The sequence below is a fragment of the Emiliania huxleyi genome, assembly GCF_000372725.1.
Source record: "Emiliania huxleyi CCMP1516 unplaced genomic scaffold EMIHUscaffold_56, whole genome shotgun sequence".
Classification (NCBI taxonomy): Eukaryota; Haptophyta; order Isochrysidales; family Noelaerhabdaceae; genus Emiliania; species Emiliania huxleyi.
The window spans coordinates 542220-543911 of NW_005197803.1; the positions used below are offsets into that span (position 1 = coordinate 542220).

General features: G+C 61.0%; 1 protein-coding gene across 1 annotated transcript in view; it reads left to right on the top strand.

The window, feature by feature from the left end:
* Positions 1 to 1342: 1342 nt before the first annotated feature.
* EMIHUDRAFT_311357 (hypothetical protein) overlaps positions 1343 to 1692 on the top strand; it is a gene marked incomplete at both ends in the record, with an annotated part of 3211 nt that continues 2861 nt past the window's right edge. The window contains 2 exons of the mRNA XM_005765317.1: positions 1343 to 1381; positions 1569 to 1585. Of these exons, the coding sequence (XP_005765374.1) occupies positions 1343 to 1381; positions 1569 to 1585 (56 nt within the window). The remainder of the gene's footprint in view (positions 1382 to 1568; positions 1586 to 1692) is intronic.

Here is a 1692-nt window from a genome sequence, read left to right on the forward strand (position 1 = left end):
AGGGATGCCCAAACACAGGCGAGAGATGGGCGAGAGACGTGGCGAGACGTGGGGAGATATGCGGCAACCGTCACGCCAGTGCCATTCCCATCTCGCCCATCTCTCGCCCATCTCTCGCCCATCTCTCGCCCATCCTTCCCCATCTCTCGCCCATCTCTCCCCCATCTCTCGCCCATCTCTCGCCCATCTCTCGCCCATCTCTCGCCCATCTCTCGCCCATCCTTCCCCATCTCTTCTCTCCCCCCTCTCCCCCCCCCTCTCCCCCCCCTCTCTCCCCCCTCTCTCCCCCATCTCTCCCCACCCGCTGCGCCAGATCCTCGGCTCGCGTGCGGGCGCGGAGCCGTCGGCCTCCGTCGTGGCCGAGGGGACGCCTCTACTTCTCGGACCTTTCCTAGACCTTTCCTGGAGCCTTCCTGTAGGCCGCCGTCGTGGCCGAGGGGACGCCTCTACTTCTCGGACCTTTCCTAGACCTTTCCTGGAGCCTTCCTGTAGGCCGCCGTCGTGGCCGAGGGGACGCCTCTACTTCTCGGACCTTTCCTGGACCTTTCCTGGAGCCTTCCTGTAGGCCGCCGTCGTGGCCGAGGGGACGCCTCTACTTCTCGGACCTTTCCTAGACCTTTCCTGGAGCCTTCCTGTAGGCCGCCGTCGTGGCCGAGGGGACGCCTCTACTTCTCGGACCTTTCCTGGACCTTTCCTGGAGCCTTCCTGTAGGCCGCCGTCGTGGCCGAGGGGACGCCTCTACTTCTCGGACCTTTCCTAGACCTTTCCTGGAGCCTTCCTGTAGGCCGCCGTCGTGGCCGAGGGGACGCCTCTACTTCTCGGACCTTTCCTGGACCTTTCCTGGAGCCTTCCTGTAGGCCGCCGTCGTGGCCGAGGGGACGCCTCTACTTCTCGGACCTTTCCTGGACCTTTCCTGGAGCCTTCCTGTAGGCCGCCGTCGTGGCCGAGGGGACGCCTCTACTTCTCGGACCTTTCCTAGACCTTTCCTGGAGCCTTCCTGTAGGCCGCCGTCGTGGCCGAGGGGACGCCTCTACTTCTCGGACCTTTCCTAGACCTTTCCTGGAGCCTTCCTGTAGGCCGCCGTCGTGGCCGAGGGGACACTCCTCGCGCTCGGCGAGGCGGTGGTCTGGGTCGGCCTCACTAAATAATGACTCCCTTAGGCGCAAGTCTTGAATTAGGCGAGGCGGTGGTCTGGGTCGGCCTCACTAAATAATGACTCCCTTAGGCGCAAGTCTTGAATTAGGCGAGGCGGTGGTCTGGGTCGGCCTCACTAAAGAATGACTCCCTTAGGCGTAAGTCTTGAATTAGGCAAGGCGGTGGTCTGGGTCGGCCTCACTAAAGAATGACTCCCTTAGGCGTAAGTCTTGAATTAGGCGAGGCGGTGGTCTGGGTCGGCCTCACTAAATAATGACTCCCTTAGGCGTAAGTCTTGAATTAGGCGAGGCGGTGGTCTGGGTCGGCCTCACTAAAGAATGACTCCCTTAGGCGTAAGTCTTGAATTAGGCGAGGCGGTGGTCTGGGTCGGCCTCACTAAATAATGACTCCCTTAGGCGTAAGTCTTGAATTAGGCGAGGCGGTGGTCTGGGTCGGCCTCACTAAATAATGACTCCCTTAGGCGTAAGTCTTGAATTAGGCGAGGCGGTGGTCTGGGTCGGCCTCACTAAATAATGACTCCCTTAGGCGTAAGTCTGA